The sequence below is a fragment of the Anastrepha obliqua genome, chromosome 1, assembly GCF_027943255.1.
Source record: "Anastrepha obliqua isolate idAnaObli1 chromosome 1, idAnaObli1_1.0, whole genome shotgun sequence".
NCBI lineage: Eukaryota > Metazoa > Arthropoda > Insecta > Diptera > Tephritidae > Anastrepha > Anastrepha obliqua.
The window spans coordinates 17,645,374-17,662,258 of record NC_072892.1 but is presented as its reverse complement, the minus strand read 5'-3'; the positions used below and the strand labels follow the sequence as shown (position 1 = coordinate 17,662,258).

At 33.7% G+C, this 16,885-nt stretch overlaps 1 protein-coding gene across 18 annotated transcripts in view; it reads left to right on the top strand.

The window, feature by feature from the left end:
- LOC129240103 (serine/threonine-protein phosphatase 2A 56 kDa regulatory subunit gamma isoform) overlaps window positions 1-13,769 on the top strand; it is a 73,409-nt gene extending 59,640 nt beyond the window's left edge. For 17 of the 18 annotated variants that reach the window (XM_054875709.1, XM_054875673.1, XM_054875650.1 and 14 more), the window contains 4 exons: window positions 343-573; window positions 650-1,042; window positions 1,120-1,354; window positions 7,416-8,072. In XM_054875709.1, coding sequence (XP_054731684.1) covers window positions 343-573; window positions 650-1,042; window positions 1,120-1,354; window positions 7,416-7,559 — 1,003 coding nt within the window. In that variant the 3' untranslated portion in view covers window positions 7,560-8,072. Of the gene's footprint in view, window positions 1-342; window positions 574-649; window positions 1,043-1,119; window positions 1,355-7,415; window positions 8,073-13,655 lie in introns of those variants that run through there. The other variant, XM_054875626.1, reaches the window with a different exon arrangement.
- The last annotated feature ends 3,116 nt before the right edge of the window (window positions 13,770-16,885 follow it).

Genomic DNA, 16,885 nt, shown 5'->3' with positions numbered 1-16,885 from the left:
GACCGTTCTTCAGAGCAGGCCGGCAGTAGAAAGGTTGGCAGAGAATTGTAAGCTATATTTCTATTGGGTTCCAGGCCATAAAGAACGATATAGGGAGAAACGGGGTCCCTCTATCCTCGGATTTTATCAACGAAATACCAAAGTCAATACGAACTGATGGTGGACGATGAGAGAACTTGTCCACTTGCAAGAATGCTAAGATCATGACGATTACAGTTGGACTCCATTTAAATAATAACCAAAACTTTAAGAATATTAATGTGCTCTCATTTGTCGCGGGCTGCAACAACTGACTATGGTTTTTTCTTACTTTAAATATGCAATTTTAACTTTATTTTTTAGTTTCATTTATGAGACCGAACATCACAATGGCATTGCTGAACTTTTAGAAATTCTCGGTAGCATTATTAATGGTTTCGCATTACCACTAAAAGAGGAGCACAAACAATTTTTGCTGAAAGTACTATTACCGTTGCACAAAGCGAAAAGTCTGTCTGTTTATCATCCGCAGCTAACATATTGTGTAGTACAATTTTTGGAGAAAGATCCAAGCCTATCCGAACCAGTCATAAGGTTAGACCCAAAAATAATTTATAATAATAAATAATTTCGTAATTTCTGTTATAATTGTTTTCTTTTGAAAAAAAAGGAGTCTTTTGAAATTCTGGCCAAAAACACATAGCCCCAAGGAAGTGATGTTTCTAAATGAACTGGAAGAGCTACTCGATGTCATCGAACCGGCTGAATTTCAAAAGGTTATGGAACCGCTATTTCGACAAATCGCCAAATGTGTGTCCTCGCCACATTTTCAAGTGGCGGAACGAGCGCTTTATTACTGGAATAACGAGTATATAATGTCGCTGATCGCCGACAATTCGCAGGTAATTTTACCTATAATGTTTCCGGCCTTGAACCGAAATTCAAAAACGCATTGGAATAAGACGATACATGGATTGATTTATAATGCACTTAAACTGTTCATGGAGATGAATCAACGCCTTTTCGACGACTGTAGTCGAAACTATCGCCAGGAAAAGCAGATGTAAGTAAATGCGTTTAACTTTCTACCCCAAGGTTTTATCATTTATGATTTATCGCCTGGATTTTCCAACTTATCAGGGAACGCGAAAAAATGTCGCAACGCGAAGAGCTTTGGATGCAGGTTGAGTCTTTGGCAAAAGGTAATCCAGAGTGGCCAAAAATGTGTGGTCAAATGGACAATTTAAGTATTTCAAGTAGTCAAAATGAGTTCGAAGAGAATGAGAATTGTGATCTTACTTATGACAAATTGGAACAAGAAACCAGACAGCAACAGATACAACCACAACAGCAAGCAGCACAGGAAACTAGAGAGGTAAGAGATGTGAAACGAATTACCCCCATTTTATAAAAAATATTTCATTATAAAAAAGCAGTATTAAAGGTTTGAAGTTGTAAAAAATGTTCTTACATCCATACACACTGTAACTAATACTCATACATTTTTGATAGTGTAAAAAATTCGGTAACAAATTACAGTATGTATTGCTGAATCTTTTTTTTATGTAATATAGTTTATTGAATTATTGACATGTTTGGGGTAGATTCCATATTTCATCGGTGTAAAACTTCTGAGTTTTCTAAGCAAAGAACTGAGTCAAGCGCATTTTACAAATCTCTTTTGAATTCTGATGGTGAATGGGCAATATATTGTAGATGCATCAAAACTTTCCACCCAACCTGTCTCAATTAAGATATACAAGGTGAAGTCCAAAATAAACAAGACTGGCGTGATAAAAATGCTTTTGATGGTGCCATCTTTTTAATGAGTTAGTTACATCCCTAGCTGACTTCCAATGAAAGCTTAGTGACATTTGCTTCAGTGGAAGCGAAGTTATTGCGTCTAAAGTGTCAGTATGTTTGTGTCATCAGTACAAAAATTAGTTTCGAACAAAGAGCTACTAGCAAATTTTGTTTTAAAATTGGTAAAACGTTTACCGAAACATTTGAATTGATGAAAAAAGTTGATGGCGATGATAATCTATCTCTTGCGAGAGTTCATGAGCGATTTACACGTTTCAGAGATGGTTTTGAGGGCATAAAGGACAATATACAAACGGGCCGCCCAAAATCAGTAATCACAGTAATCAAAAAACTCGATCGAAATTGTTCGTAAATTTATCAAAAATGGACCGAAATCATCGTTGAAATTCATGTAATCGGAGTTGAATATCTCCAAAACATCGATTTATCGCATTTTAACTGATCATTTGGGCTTACGAAAGGTCTGTGCACGTTTCATCCCGCCAAGCTAACTGAGGACCAAAAATTGCTCAGAGAAAAGACGAGAACTTCCTTTACAACATTGTTACTGGTGAATGGTGTTTTCAACATGAAACTGAAACTAAGCCTCAAAGTGCCGAATGGAAGGCTCCAGACTAGGCACCACCCAAAAAATCGCGTTTGGCGAAGTTAAAAATCAAGTCTATGTTCATTTGTTTTTACGATCCAACGGGCCAAACGGGCCAAACCGTCAATGCAATTTTCTATCTTGGCGTTTTGAAGCGTTTGTTGCATCGCATTCGTCGAATTCGCCCTGAAGCATTTGGCGTTTTGAAGCATTTGTTGCGTCGCATTCGTCGAATTCGCCCTGAATACCGCAAAGGAGGAAGCTGACGCTTATTGCATGATAATGCACCATCTCATCGATCCACTGGTGTGACTGATTTTTTGACTAGAAATCGCATTTTAACCAGTAATTACTCAACGTATTCGCCTGATATGACTTCCTGTGACTTCTACCTATTCGAAAAAATGCTTTTGGCCATGGAAGGAGCATTATGTTGAATAAATAAACTCGAAATTATCAGAACAAAGCGCCTGTCGTTTCTATTTTAGCTCAGTCTTGTTTATTTTGAACTTCACCTTGTATGTGATCTTCTTGTCATGATTGGATGCCGTACGTTCGTCCAATTTATTTTAATTTGAATCTACAAAGTATCACTTTTTGTGCGATTTATACTTCAAGAGATGTTCAATATCAAAAGCGTAATATCCTTATTTTGTTACCGAAATTTTTAGATTATTCAATGAATCAAATATTCATTTAACTTCTTTATTATCATTAAACTTCTGCATCTACATATGTTTGCAGTACTTTTTGCTTAATTTTGTAGTTTCTTAATTTCTATGTTTCTCTCGCACTGATTTAACAATAATATATCGATTAAGTTTGGAAGGTTTAAGCATATTTTGTATAAAATATGTGTGATTTATTTGTGCAACCTTTCCCTTGTATCAAGTAAGTTAACATTATTTAACCCAATAATCATCCTCTTCCTTGGCGTGTGCCTTTCGACTGTCCTCTGCATTTTAATGCGAATCGAATGTTTCATATCAACATACAAATCAATCGAATCTTGAATTGAAATAAATGTAAACTAACCTTTATTGGTGTATCTTTAGAGGTTATGAAAAATATATAATATATCTATAGGTATATCAGTAATGTAAATATTTGTTTATCCTTCACTTATGTACATACATATTTAAATTAAACTCCATAAAATGCTTGCATTATTTTTAATCAGCACTGTATAACCATTTGAAACTCACGTGTAGGAAATTGCTTCCAAATTTTGAAATGTTACATACATATTTATAAGTCTACTTTTGTATGTTACATTTCATTTATAGTGACTGAGGTCTGTTACTCACCAACAGTTTTATTGGTATACGAGGTATGCCTATTAAATAACGAGACTGATACGCTAATAACGTTAAGCCTTCTCACTCAAATTTAGTAAAAAAAAATCAGTGCGGCCACAGAATTTCTTCGCAATCGTGTTTTGGATTTCGCCGCAAGAATATTATCTACGAAGTGTATTAAGGGGTTACGCCACTCTAGCTACTGTAAAAAAGCAGTTTTTTAAGGATTTTTTTTTACATTGAAAGAAAGGTGCTAGGAAAAAACTTTTTAAGTATATTATTAAGCATGTATTTAAGTGTAATTACAAATATTTTTATTGAAAAATATTACAAAATGGCGCCTTTGGAGTGAATCTCTGAACGCGCCCTGCGAAAAAGGCACTTCACGGCACGCAGTACAACTGACGTAAATGTCCACCTAAACCAAATTAAAAACATTCTTCTCAATCGACGTGAGTATAGCTGTAGAAATACGTACGGGATTTTAGAAATATTGAAATTTGTGTATTTTGCAGATGTTTGAAGTCAAAAGTAGAATTTTTCGTCTAAAATGGAACCGTTAATTGTTTATAAAAATTTTTCTAATTAATTAATAAAAAAATCCGTACGTATTTCAGTGCGGAATAATGTTCTAAAGATCCTTGTACAATTACAAGTGAAAATATTAAAAATTGTTTGTGTTATGCTGCTTGCCGTTTTGAAAAATCACGTTTTGAGATAAACACGGTTTAAATTTGAATAGTCGGTTCAGAGACGTCAGAGGCGCTCGCGCAAAAGTGCGAAATATTAGAGATAAACATTTTTTTCACGCATAGGACTTTTTGTTTTATATTCTAAAGAGTTTAAAGCATCTTTTAAGCAAAAAAAAAAAATTTCGATATTTTGAAAATCCTAGAGTGGCCTAACCCCTTAATAGAGACATTGTTTTTGTGAAATTTTACCATTTTCCCTCATCTTCCTTCAACTTAAAAGTACGTTCAGATATTCAGTAATTAGCAATAAAACCACAAAATCAATCTACCAGTTCACATATGGGAGATTAGCTGCAAAATTGACAATTAGCCGTCCAGACTGTTTTGAAAGGTTTTTCTTCAAAGAAATTGCTTTAGTGGAATATTTTGGAGTTTTCGGTTTGTTCAACGCCAATACGATATAAGAAGGACTCAGAAAGTTCTTTGGACTCCTCGCCATTCAATTTCCAAACTCGTAGCTGTGTTTACCGGTCACTGGACGATCGGCACACATGCGGAAAAGCTAGGGTTACAATTTAATCCACATTGCAGAAGCTATGGGGACCTTTCACAGAAGGAGACTGTTGAGCACTTTCTCTGTAAATTTCCGGGCTGGCAGCTAGACGATTAAGGTCACTGGGTGTTCCTTTCTTCGACAGCCTGGGGCAGTACACCAACCTTAATCCCATCAATCTTCTCCATTATATCAACAGCTGTGGCGATCTGTAGAAGGTCTCATAATGGTATCAAAACCGGCGCTTTTGTGCTACTTGAGGAGTGCCAGACTAGCTTTTCAACCATTTCACCTACCTATATGGTTTGTTTAATTACTATGAGAAAAAACAAGGAGAAGGAATAGCTAAATTAATTACGCGATTGGCTGCTAGTAATAAACGGTTGGAGGAAATCCGTGTAAACGGCGTTTACTGAAGTTTCAAAAAATTATGGCGGACAATACTCATGCGAAATTTGATATTACATTTTATAATAAGTAATAAGAGGACAAAGCTTTTAAGGACACACACTTTTTTCTGTTATATGAATCTATAATTAATACTACCTAGCAAAAATTTTATTAGATTTATATCAACCATCCTGTTTTGTTCGCCGGCGTTCGTTTTATTTAGTTTTTACTTTGATGTTTCTCTTTACATTCGTAAAAATAGTTATTTATAACACAGAAAACACAGGGTTGTATGTAAAAAAGTATGGACTATTTTTTAATCTCAGATTTCGGAAGAGAAATTTTGTATGGGTAATCGCTTTTTAATTACGGATTGGGAGTTAAGTACCTAAAAGTAGATAATCTACTTATATGTTAACGTATTATGAGTTTGGCAATATACCACTAAATTCTCGTAGAATCGATACCACCTAATATAGATTAAAACTTGCTTCATGATTTGTTTATATCGATAGTAGAGTTGTCACATTGTTAAGAGTTAAAAATAAGTGATGGCATTTCCAGATGTGAATTTCTTTTACATAGCTAAATCACATTTTTTTAGTCACACATTATAACAACAAAATATTAACAATATGTGGCATATCACTAGCAAATCAAACGAAATATAAAAAAAATTCACTGCGCGAGTCGAACAGTCACGCGTCTCATGCCCAATTTATAGTGTAAAATGGTGCGATTCGTGAAATATGCTAAGGTCACGAGCTACCTCCCTCAATCTTAAATGATTATTTTCCAGCACAATTTTCTTGCCTTTGTCGACGTTTTGATCCGTTGAAGACGTTGCTGGGCGACCAGATCGGAGAAAATCTTCCACGACTTCTCGGCCCACTGCAAAAGCCTTATACCACGCGTAGCACACTCGCCATAGGCTTTCTGCAACATTTTCAACGATTCGGCACACGAAAGCCCGTTCAAAACACAAAATTTAAGACAAATTCTTTGTTCGATATTTTTATCAAAAGCAAGCTAATTGACAGATCACGCTCAAACTCTGCGGTACTATAGAGGACAGTTGTACCAACATTCCAGCAACAAAAATTTAGACATATGTGTAATGCGCGCTTTTTAAATGAACAATTCCCGATATTTTTTTGACAGAATGTCAATAACGAATTTTTTCCTTAATCGTCCCTTCCTTTTTCCATTCTCTTATCAATTATTAAATTGGTCAAAAATTTCATATTTCTTTCAAACTCTTTCAATATCACGTTCTATGTAAAAAATACTTTAGCAATATTGCATCAGAATATCTTCCGAGCATCAGCCCCATAGTATGAAGCAAGTAACAGCGTTGCAATGTTGAGGTACTTATTGCGTGGCTTGAACAAGCCCATAATTTGATTTTGCACCTTTATCGGGTTTCCGAAGGTAAATTTATTAGTCTACATTAAAACCTTCGGCATGCGTCGGCTCATTGCGTACTGTTTCTATGGTATACTCGGTTAGAAGAATAATCCCAGCGATAGACAGTCCGCTGTATTGGTCGGATTTTACGTGGTATAACTTCCATCTCATCCTAAAGTGACTTCTGTATTAAAAGGAGCACAATTTGAGCACTTTGAGGCGGAATCATTTTGCAGCTCTAACGCTGATGGTTTCTGTTGAAAGCGATAATAATTAAATATGTAGCGTAAGTCTCGTTATTTGGTATGTATGTATGTAGTACTCGTAATAATAAATATACTACACGTAGTAAACATGCAACATACTGGTAATCACGAATTATATGAAATACACACACATACATATGTAAATCTTTTAACTAATATTGAGCATAAATGCATACATCTGCTCTCCTTCGGATACTCTAATCCTGAACTGGTTGTGCAATAAAATTTACTACCGATAAAATATCCACATTTGTATGAACACACACACACACATCCACATATATCATTATAATCATTTACACTTACTCGCACATAAGTATATATGTACATACAATCGTTTACGTTACAATAATACCGATATGGTTTGAAATTTATGTGCTATAACAAATTGCAACTTGCGAAACTACTCATTTAAAACAGATACGCGGTGAACGTAATAAAGACAAGCCATTGTTGCGTCGAAAGTCGGACTTGCCAACTGATAGTGGCACAATGCGTGCCTTAATCGAGCATAAGCGGCCAGATGACTTCTTGAAGACAACACCAGATGTGAACAAGTACTAAATTAAATATATTTGAAAGAAGCAAATGCAGAAATAGTACCAGCAATACCAACACACCACTTGGAAATCACCGCAGATATAAACTATGTGAATCAGTTGAAATTCGAATCTGATCGAAATCATACATACATAAGTGTGAAATATTGAATAATAATTTTATGTGCATTGGTGTTACATACATACATATGAACATACAAAGAATTGCAATTCCACAATTTTTCATAAGAACCAAGTACCAACTAAATCTTAATAATATTTAACAACAATTAAGACAAATTATTTGTATATTGTTTGTTATATAATCACCTTAAACCTATAAAAACTGGGGGGCAAGAAGCGGAAGTATACACACTTTATTCAGAAAAAATAGTTTAGTATACCCGAAGGTGTTATTAAAACTATTTTGCAAATTAGGTGTGAGCCTAATATGGAGTCCTGAATATGGATTGCAAACAAATATCGATTTAATATTACTATAACCGAAAGATGTCTTAATGAAGACCGTTGTAAAACAGAAACAAACAAACAAAAATTCGTGCGCTATCTAAGTCACATATGTACATCTACATACATATATGCTACGTACTACATACAAACATACATATATTATATTGACATGCTTTATTTTGTCTAAAAGGGATGTGTATTGAAAGAATTAAACACCGATGCAACTTTAAAATACATTTCCAATGGTTATAATATTAAGGAATAAAGTTAAACATTTTAATAACTTTTTTTTTCGAAGCGTACTTATAAGTTATAAAGTCTGCGACCAGCTTACAAATATTTTTAAATTGATTAAAAACACAATAGATGCTTTCCATTTCAATTCAACCGGGCTATTCGGGTCATGTTCTTCAATTTCGATGTAACTGAAATATGTTGCTCTCTGGTCAAAATATGGAGACGTATTTTTTTGTTCGCCCGAAAAAAATTTTTTTCAAGAGTTATCGGCAATTTTGTTTTTCGGCTCAAAATCGATTTTTTTTAATTATATAAAATTTTTTTTTTTTTTAATGCCCATAACTTAGTCAAAAATGACCCGATTTTAATAATTCTGGGTTCAAAATGATCGTAATTACGTACACGAGCGACTTCATGTAGAAACAATTGCAAAAAAGTAGTTGAAAATTTTTTATTTAGCAAAAAATAAAAAAATTGAAATTTTTTCGAAATTCAATATTTCAAAAAGTGTATTGTTTTTTTTTTATAACTTTTTCCAAATCAAAAGGACATCTCAAACTTTAATTGAGCTGAATGCCTAGTAGCTAAAATGAGTTGTTTTTGAGTAAAAACCGTGTATCGCACTTTTTGTTTTTTGCAAAAAAAAACATTTTCAACTACTTTTTTGCAATTGTTTCTGCAAAATTTTTTTCGGGTGAACAAAAAAATACGTGTCTTATTATTTTGACCAGAGAGCAACATATTTAAGTTACATCGAAATCGAAGAACATGACCCGAATAGCCCGGTTGAATTGAAAGGGAAAGCATCAATATTAATTTATAGTTGAAAACATATTTGTTTATTTATTCTTTCATTACGTTCTTAAGTTGCAAAAGCAAAAGAAAATAACAAGATTTCTCTCCTCATTGTTTACGTAACGGTAAGCCATGTAAATACAATATATCAACCAGAAAGTCTGCGTGAAGTTTTAAATATAGGGAAAAATCTTTTTAAGTAATATACAAAAACGAGAATTAATATTTTGTTGCATATCCACGATGTTTTGGGACTTCACGCAATCTATTTGGCAGTAAGCTTACTAACTTCTCTTTGTTCTCAGTTGTAATATTCGCACATTCTGCGCGCATACCGCTTCGCAAAGTCACCTTACTTGCTGTCGAATTCTTTTTTCTAATAGATCGCACAGATGCTCAATAGGATTGAGATTCGGCGACTTGTGGGGGTGTTTAGATTTGTTTTGGAACGTTGTGCGACAGCCAAAGCTTAACGATCTCGGCTGTGTGTTTTGTGTCGTTATCTTATTCGGCACTCTGTTATAAATTCCCTTCTTCGGACAACTCTACCATAATATCTAGCTTTATGCAAAACTTTTCTAGCAGTTTAGGTGACGTTTTTAACAATTTTTTGGAAAATAATTCGAGGGTTAACCTTTGCTAGATTGACGATGCTGCGTACTTCTTGGACCGATAGTGGTCTTGGATACCCACACCTGGGCTTAGAGGTTAAAATCCCGGTTTGCTTGAAATTGTTTACTACGCGTTTAACACAAATACATTCTCCCAATAGCTTTGCCAATATTTCGGAAACTATTTCCATCTGTCCACAATTTTATAATTATTTTCTGATGCGCTAATTTATTTATTTAATTTTTTGTTTCCATGTTGCAAATTATTACCACTTTTAAATAAAATGTGGAACTGTGTTCGCTAACCGATCAATTATAATAACAACTAATGAAAAGTGCGCAGAAACGAAAAAAAGTACTAATAAATTAACGGTATTATTAAAAGAAACGAACTGTACGCAGATTTTCTGGTTTACTATATTTACATGTACCGCAATTACTTACCGTTATGCAAACAACGAAGTGAAGAATTTTGGTTGTTGTTGTAGCAGCATAAACATTCCCCATAGATATACATATATGGGGAATATTGCTGAAGTAACAGTCCTTAGCCGTATATAAATTCGGGTCGTTCCGGTTACGTAGAACCGACTGTCGTAGGAACGAAGAATTTAGGTATTTGCTTTTGATTTTGATTTTTGATTTTGTTACTTAAAAATGTAATGAAAAATAAATAAATGAAATCTGTTTTCAACTATAAACTTATATTGTGTTTTTTAACAATTTAAAAATATTTGTTATGTGCTCGCAGACTTTATGGGCTTTGTGTATATCTCAGTGCTTTCTTTATAAATATTGTTTGCACTTAAAAAAGGTCCCAATGTGAAACGATTGCAAATATATACACATATTTTGTATGCAGCTGTTTTGTTTTTTGTAACAAACACATACATGCATAGATAGCATAAACTTGGTGAAGAAATAAGAAACACTTTAAATACCACAAATTTGCATACATACATATGTAGATGAATATTCAAGTAAATTTATTTATATATTAGAAGTTATGGTTTTATAATGTATGCATTGAATTTTTGATCAGAATACAAAGTGTTGATTTACACAGTGTAATATGTATTGTTACTCTATAATGCACTACCAATCAATTTTATGTAGGTATGTAGTAAATAAGACTCAACATCAATAGAAATTCCACAATAAAAAGTTACTTTAAACTGAAATAAAGTGAAGCATAAATAAAACATGATTGAAGAGGATAAATATTAGTTCACCATTGCTTGCTTATTGCGTTTTGTTGTTGTTTTAGTGATGAACGTGCGCATGTGTTGTAGTGATATGTTGTGTATGCCGCATGACCTTTAGTTCAGCGTTTCTTTTGCAGTGCCATTAATTCCCTTGTGATCCTACCATATAAAGTGTTGCAATACAGTGTGTTTGGTTGGCGATGCGGGAAGCTCAATACCACCCAAAATGGTAAAAATGAAGAACAAAGGAGATTAAAATGTGATGTTCTATTTTCAATTTAAAAAATTTTATGGATTGATCTTTTGGGTTTTCCAATGAATTATTATATAATTATTTTCATCTGGCTGGCTTTTTTCAGCAGGCCAATCGCAAAGACAATAGTTTTCCGATTTAACGAACATTCGGTTCTATGAAAACCGCATAGAATAGAACACAACGCATTTTTTTCTACTGAGTGCTTTATGTAACAAATAAGAGAAATGAAGCTGTACTCATTTTAAAGAACAACGTAAAATGAGAAAAATGTAATAAGGCAGAACCCCTAAAGCCATAATTGAAGGTGATGTAAGACGTCCAATTTTCACCCTGCGTTGGTCATCTTGGGCTACTTAAGGGTGTATAGAAGGCCGAAAAAAAGCGAATTTTCCGGAATTTTCCCTGAGAAAACTTTTAAATGTATTGATTTAAACATTTTTACACACGTTATGTTATCCTTTAACTGTATTTTAAGACTTAGTAGTAGTAAAAATATTTATTTGGAGAGGAGTTACAGCTGATATTCGGGAGCTCCTCTCAAAAAAGACGTTTTGCGGTGACCACTATATCTCTGAACTGGATCCTCTGAAATTAAAAAACGAAACAGATTTCATTAAAGTAATGTTAAATCTAGTAATTAATCGAAGGAATAAGCAAAATAATTTTTTTTTTGACAAAATGGCGGTTTCTCAAATAAATAAATCGATTTTTGACCAAAATTTCAACCTTAAATTGTTTATAAAAAAATATTTAGCGGTGAGGAAAAATCTTCGATTAATTGCTAGAAATATATTTGAGGCGCTCGTGTTAAAATTTGAGACTAATCGGTTAAGCCGTTTTTGAGTAATGTTGGTCACCGACTTTGAAAATCTGGCAGAGACGGTTCGTAAAACTCGGAACATTTTTGGGTCATCGTGAAGCACCTTGTCGGACCGCAATAAAGAAATTGGTGAAAAAATTGGGACAACTTAGTGATGTGAAGAATAAAACCCGTGCACGTCGCTCAAGAACAGCCGAAAATCGAGAATATTGCTGTTGTAGCCGCAAGTGTTGAAGAAAACCCAGGTTTCTCCATTCCTCGTCTTTCTTTGGAATTAGGCATTTTGCATAAAGATTTGGGTCTTAAGGCTTATAAAGTCCAGTTAACATAAGAACTCAAGCCGGCCGATCATCAACAAAATCGTGTCTTTGCTGATTGGGTCGTAGAAATGCATGAAAATGACCCGGAATTCCTTCGAAAAATCATCTTAAGCGTTGAGGTTCATTTTCACCTCGTCACCTGGCTTCGTCAACAAGCAAAATTGTCGGATCTGGGGCTCAGAAAATCCAAGAGGTATTGTTGAAAACCCTCTCTCTCCTCAACGTGTGACTGTTCGGTGCGGTTTATGGTCCGGCGGAGTCATTGGACCTTACTTTTTCGAAAATGAAGCTGGAGTAACAGTTACGGTGAATGGATTGCGCTATCGAGAGATGATTAACGATTTTTTTTGACCGGAATTGGATAGTATTGATCTGGACCACGCTTATTTTCAACAAGACGAAGCTACGTGCCACACAAGCAACGAAACAATTGATCTTTTACCAAAATAACACCCCTCTTATTGGAAAACCGTTTACTTTCAAGCTCTCTGAAACGCCTTTTCGAATTTGCGTGTAACTTCGAAAATATTCACCGGAACGATATTAAATTTTCTGTATGTATTCCTAATTAAAAAAATCGATTTAATGAAAATTCTAACTGTATATAACCTCTTAAAGAAAAACTGGATTTATCGAAATCGGTTTGTTCGAGGCACGTTATAAAAGCGGCAGTATTGCAACCCTGTTGCAAACGCTAAGCTTTCTATAAATATTTTCCCTAATAATTTCGATATTGATTTGCTATTGAAAACGAGAAAACCAATAGTGAAGCAATTGTTCAAGGCTTTAGGCACAACAATGGCCAAATATTTGGCAGTTAGAAAGCTATATATACATTTTTTTTTTAATAGTGTAACATAGCAGTTGTGATTGCAACTCAAACAAGCCCAATTATTGGGTTCGTTAAATCGTAGAACTACTGTCATTAAAAGGTCTGTAGGCTATTTACGAATAATTTTTTGGAAATGCATGCCATGCCTATGATTTGCTTCTATGGTAGTGAATTTTGAAGTCGGACATCAATCAAACCAATTCATGTCTCAGGAACGCCTAAAAAATTCGGTTGGGCAATACGAATGCATTTGGAAAATGGAAACCGCTGTTGCTTTTTCTCTGTGATTTTCGCTTTGATTGATATAATTGCATGCTTGCATGTTTTAGATGTGATTTTGCTTAAAGATCTGCAAATATAAAAGATGTTCCATTACTTCACTGTACAAATGCAAATAACTTGTAAATATTTGTAACTGTATATTCAGAGGAACTTGATATTAATTAGGTTCCCAATGCAGCTCAAAGCAACTGCAAGCTGCTATCTTAAATATACGAATATACATACAAACATACATACATATAATAATAATTTGATTCTTAATTAAACTATTCGTTTTTCTTCTCTTTTACAGTGAAATGTGTTACTACTTTTAATGCATAAATATTTAAATTTAAGAAAAATAATCTATATCTAATTTATGAATAAAAATGAGAAGTAACAGCATAACGTACTAAACTTAAATGAATTTTCTAAATTTTCGGTTGTTTTAATAATTATAGGGAAAATAGACATTGTTTGGAGTAGAACAAAAGGTAAGTTGTGCGTCATAATAGAGTTTTCAACATGGATGCAAAAGATTACGGCATGAATCACATCTCATTGAGGATTTGAAATCACAAAACCGCTAAACGCTGCTCTCTGCATTGATTTGAATGAACACCGTTCCCCACACTTTGCCCCACAAATTTTTGAGAAGCTTGCTGAATTCACAACCCTTGATATATATGGGTCGTTCCAGTGCACAGTGGTCCGACCAGAAGGCGTTGGCGGACAAAATTCAAAAACTCATTTAATTAAGCTGAAAACATATATTTAGGGGCTTTAAGGATCAGTGATGACGAGCCTGACCTTAGTTTTAGCAAATTTTAAATTCATTGAATACTATAAATACATTTTTACTTCCGTAATTAGCTGGTGAGTTCATTTTTACATTTTTCACGACCCCAGAGAGTACCACGTGGAGGTTTACGGTAAGGTTATTCTCTCCTCATATTTTTTTTTGTTTTTAGATTTTTTTATTTTTTTTTTTAATTTTTAAATTTTTTTTTATTTTTAATTTTTTTTTTTTTTTTTTTTAATTTAAAAATTTTTTTTTTGTTTTTTGGATATTTAGTTGTTTTTTTGTTTTTCATTTTTAATTTTTTTTATGATTCAGAATACTCGGTTTCTGATGAGCTGTTTTCTGAGGCTGGATCATTTTTCAAATTTTTGAAAATGGTTTTGTCTTGTTTTTCGGAACCTTAGTTTTTGATATTATAACTACATCTGATGAACAAAGCAAAGCATTTAATAAATCTGTCATTGTTTTTTTAGTTGTCTCTTAATGCTGATGGGGTCTGTGATGTCTTTTTCTGTCTTTTACACAAAAGCCATATGTAACGTTTTGCCTGTGGGTAAATGCACAAAAGCTACATTATTTTTAATTTGCGCAACAGGTTTCAGTTTGAGATCATAGCTGAAATATGTGGCTACATCACTCATGTTAAGTTCAAGTGGACCGGTGTGGACCACTCGAAAAAATGATCTTTAAAAAAAATTTTTTCGAAAAATTTTGAAATTTCAAAAAAAAAATTGGATTTTGTACCACAATTTAAGAGAATTATTACTGTTTCCGTTAATATATTCAATTATCTTTTTTTTTCAATATTTGGTTAACAATCAAATGGTAATATTTATTTGCAGACATGAAAATGAAACTCTTGTATGAAGTACGATTTGCATACAAGTTCATGTTTAAAGTCAAAAAACTACAATGAAACATTTTTTAAATTAAGTAATATTTTCAGGAAATCTACCTTGAATATTTAAGAAAACATCTGCATTATCAAATTTTTATTTCAAAAATGTTGAAAAATTGAATTTTGTCCGGCCGCCGGACCACTGTGCAGTGGCGTAGGAACTGTGGTGGGAGGAACGTCATAAAACGTTCGTTCTGGTGGTGATGGCCTCTAGTATGAATGGCGGTCTATATGAAGTTTGAATGCGAAAAGGTGCCCAAGTAATTCGGTTACAAGGAGGGTTTTGTAGTCTTAGGGATCAGGTAAAGGTTAGAAAAGTTAAGCTGAGCTTCATTTAATGGGTTACGGGTAGTCAGAATTTTAAAAAATTGGTTTTTTCTGCATTTCTTAAAGTATAATATCTTAAAAATATTTTGTAAAAATTTGAAGTGAATCCGACAAATACTTTTTGACTTATTCAACAATTAACAAAGGGCGCACGGGCGCTCCGGAATCGATAGCAAAACTGTATATGCATTTTTCTCAAAACTAATAGGTCTATGAATAAGTTCGTGCGGTTTTTTCGAAATTTGAATTTCGGATCATTCCCATGGCTTTTAAACGTTTGGAAATGGTTGATTGATCAACTCCCAAAGTTTTTGCAACCTCTTCTTGCGTTTGAGCCGGATCTTGATCGAGCAATTCCTCCAATTCGGTATCCATGAACTTTGGCGGCGCGGCCAAAATCACCACTTTTAAAGCGTGCAAACCACTTCTGGCACGTTCGCTCAGCTAGAGCATGCTCACCATAAACTTCCACCAAGATACGATGACTTTCGGCTGCTTTTTTCTTCATATTAAAAAATTCCCCGCAAAAACACATTATTTGGCACGAAATTCGACATTTTCAAGTGTGGTAAAAATATTGTTGTTTACGCTTCAAATAAAAAACTTATACTGACGTTTGTGCCTTACGACAGTAGCTCTCCAATGAATGTTTGGAAATGTGGATCGATGGAATAATAATCAAGTTACGCCATCTGTTGTAAAACCGCACGAACTTATCCATAGACCATATTATGTTTTTTTTGAACTGGTGATCACTGTAACTTAAAAATCGCTTGGTAGATTTCAATAAAATTTGTACTCCTTTTGAAAAACAGAAAAAACTCGTGCCTGACCGAGGGATTTTTTTTTTCAAAAACTTCGATTTTTTTTAATTAATTGTCAGTTTTTTTCTCGAAAATCTGAAAAATATTCCCTGAGGCCGCCATATTGTTAATTTTGAACAAAAAAGCTTCGATCAGGCGCAAGATTATCTATTAAAAAAACTAATTTCTCCTGTCCGATTTATTTCAAATGAATCTCCAAGGACTTGTGATGATCACCGCAAGGGACTCCATACAAAACGGGTTCCATACAAAACGCGATAACTTTTACAATTATTAATTTTTTTTTTTTAAATTTTGCTAAAGTCAAGTCGAAACATGACGCATTTATGCTATGTTTTTATTTTTGTAAAATAAAGCAATTGACTAGCAAAACAAAATTATTGAAAATCATAATTTTTTCGGGCCTCTGACTACTCCTAACCCCATAAAGTATAACAAAAAATTAGTAAAAATCTTCATCACTTTTGTATAAAGTTTTAAATTTACTAAAACGCACGAACCAAGTTGTGTGTGTACGAAGTTTTGCGATTTATTTTGTTTCTGTTGTAATATTTTTAAATTAAAGCAGAGAACATTAAAGTTACTTTGATTTTAAATGTTGGCGCTTATAAATATAAACTAAATAAAATCTCGCTTGTCAAAGGAACCTAGAAATAAACACATTTACCCAAAACGGCCCTGCAAAATGTCGT